Here is a 2,527-nt window from a genome sequence, read left to right as displayed (position 1 = left end):
TCAAACAGCATCATAGTTTACAGGTAATCTGACACAACATGACTATGACAACTGACTGTGTGACCAAACATAGACACGAGCATCCTCTTTGATATTTCTTATCTTTTTATAAACCAAAAAATATATAGAAATCTGAAAACCATTAACCTTTCATTCCCAGGGTTAGTTTTTACTGTCGAACGACCCTCCTCAACTTAAAGAAAACACTATCTTTTCTCTGCATCTTAAACTTTTACTTCACGACAAAGTCCTTCATATGGGCTGGTGGTCTCCTGTTTCTTTGAGATCTGAACAACTCCTTAGTGGGCGAACCACCAGGTGTATTGTTTTCCTTGTTTTGTTTCACCGTAGCGGAAACTTTATCATCCACTCGTGTAGTACTTGTGTCCTGTGGCCCTGTGTTGGTCACTGTGGAGGTACCACATATTCTTCAGGTGTCGAATCTGGTATCAGAACTTGCAGATCTTGCTCCTGTCTGCTGAACAGTTGATCCACGTGTCTCCTGACAACTTTACCATTTCCCAGCAGCACTGTGTAAGCAACTGGTCCTGGTCTCCTGTTTCAGTCCTGGTACCCATTTAGGTCCACATCCATAGTCTCCTGCTGCAAAGGTGCACTCTTTTGCATGTTTGTCATGGTGAGCTTTTTGGCTTGCTTGGTTTGACTCCACCTTTTGTCTCAAGGCGGGATTATGAGATCCAATGTACACCTCAACTTCCGACCCATCATGGTGACATGGTGGTGAGCAGTGCTGGAGCTCCACAGGGGACGGTCTTGTCCCCTCCTGTCTTCAGCCTGTGCACCTCAGACTTCAAGTTCAACATGGAGACCTTCCACCTACAGAAGTGGACTGTGGATGGTGGTGGACAGCTGCAGCTCAACACTGTGACTGTCCAGCTGTTCAGCTCCTCCCCTCTCTGCACATCTGCATCAGTCCTCAGCTGTGGACCCGCTTCACACCTCGTGTCATTTTCTCCTCAGATACTGTTCGTCTTCTTTGAATGTCTCGTCTTCACACGTTTTCTCTGTGATTCAATCTCACACTTTTACTTTGTAGTTTTTCACGTTTGCATTTGTATATTTTTCTCAGGTGTTTGTCTCCTCCAGGTGACCTGTCCTCTCCAAACACCTGGAGAGGACAAACAGCCGAGGTGTCTGTGTGACAGGTGGTGACGCTCAGTGTCTCAGTCGTACAGTCAGAGCTGATGGTCAGAGGAGCCACTGAGGGGAACTGTAGAAATGTTCTTCATGTGACGATGCTGATCATAAACATCGTGATTACAGAATTAACGCTCATCGGACCATCAGCTGTTCGACCTCTGAAGTTTGTAAATGGACTGACATGAAACGTTTGAACATGTTTGAATCATTTATTGAAGCAGAAGCATTTTTCCAACAGACTCATCGATCTGTTCATAGAAGACAAACACAAAGTCCACCTGACAGATTATTGATTGATAAAGAAACTTAAATAACGATGTAGAAACCACCATCACCTGGTTGTCTGCCTCCGCAACAGATAAAATAAAAGTGTTTTTCTTAGGTCACCGTGACCTTTCACCTTTAGCCACCAAAATCGAATCACTTTGTCCTCGAGTCCAGGTGAAAGTTTTTACCAAATTTGAAGTTCTGTCGAGGCATTACTGAGACATCGTGTCCACGAGAATGAGACACACGGACAGTCAACCTGAAAACAAAATGGCTGCTGCACCGTCACCAGGTGGAGGAATAAAAAGATAATTACAGGTGAAACAGGAAGTAGAGAGAACCAGGTGAAGCAGTTTATGTTGTGTGAGTCATATTCAGCTCACAGCTCACGCTCTGTGATGACATCAGCAGTGAGGTCATCATACTCTTCGACACACAGGGTCATCTCCATGGAGACAGCTGGTCTGCGTCCTGTCTTCCTGCTGCAGCACATGGACACCATGAGGACAGTGCAGACGCAGTATGGACACACGGCCACTAGATGGCACAAGAGTCTGGACACAGACACAGAGGGGGGAGGAGGAGGGGCTGTAAAGACAGGATAAGTCATCAGTTTATTATGATAAACTGTCTATAAACAGGAAGTGATGTCAGCGTCCTGACCTCTGACCCTCAGCCAGCTCTGAGGAGACGGTCCAAACAGATCAGTAGAACACGAGTAGAAACCTTCATCAGACTCTTGGACTCTACTGATGGACAACTCCTGGACTTTAACTCTGTCTCCTGTGTGGATCCCGTTCTTCAAGAAATAAGCTGCACGTGTGGAACCATCTTTGTTTCTACAGCGCAGAGTGACATCACTTCCTGTCATCACAGGAAGTGCAGGGATCTCCAGAATAAAAGGGCCATCTACGCAGCAAAAAGGAACCAGAGTGTCATAGAGGAAGAGAGAGAGAGAGCAGGTTTCTGTAAACCACCAATCTACTCCCGATCACATGACCTGAAAGTGTTACTGTACCTTTAAGAGTCACACTGATGTTGACCTGGAGGCTCGTCTCTCCTGAACTGGTCTCACACCAGTAAACTCCAGAGTCTGACT

At 45.9% G+C, this 2,527-nt stretch overlaps 1 protein-coding gene across 1 annotated transcript; it reads right to left on the bottom strand.

Moving 5' to 3' along the window:
* Nucleotides 1-1,350: 1,350 nt before the first annotated feature.
* Nucleotides 1,351-2,525, bottom strand: LOC147819490 (low affinity immunoglobulin gamma Fc region receptor II-a-like; the record flags this gene model as incomplete). Its single annotated transcript, XM_087172443.1, has 3 exons — nt 1,351-2,016; nt 2,092-2,337; nt 2,447-2,525. Coding segments are annotated over 3 exons (534 nt in total), but the record flags the coding sequence as incomplete, so codon positions are not given.
* Between the last annotated feature and the right edge of the window lie 2 nt (nt 2,526-2,527).

This window comes from Seriola lalandi, unplaced genomic scaffold (genome assembly GCF_002814215.2).
Source record: "Seriola lalandi dorsalis isolate HSWRI2012SDOR001 ecotype SW California unplaced genomic scaffold, Sedor1 jcf7180002052827, whole genome shotgun sequence".
Classification (NCBI taxonomy): Eukaryota; Metazoa; Chordata; class Actinopteri; order Carangiformes; family Carangidae; genus Seriola; species Seriola lalandi.
This window is presented reverse-complemented; position numbering and strand designations above follow the sequence as displayed.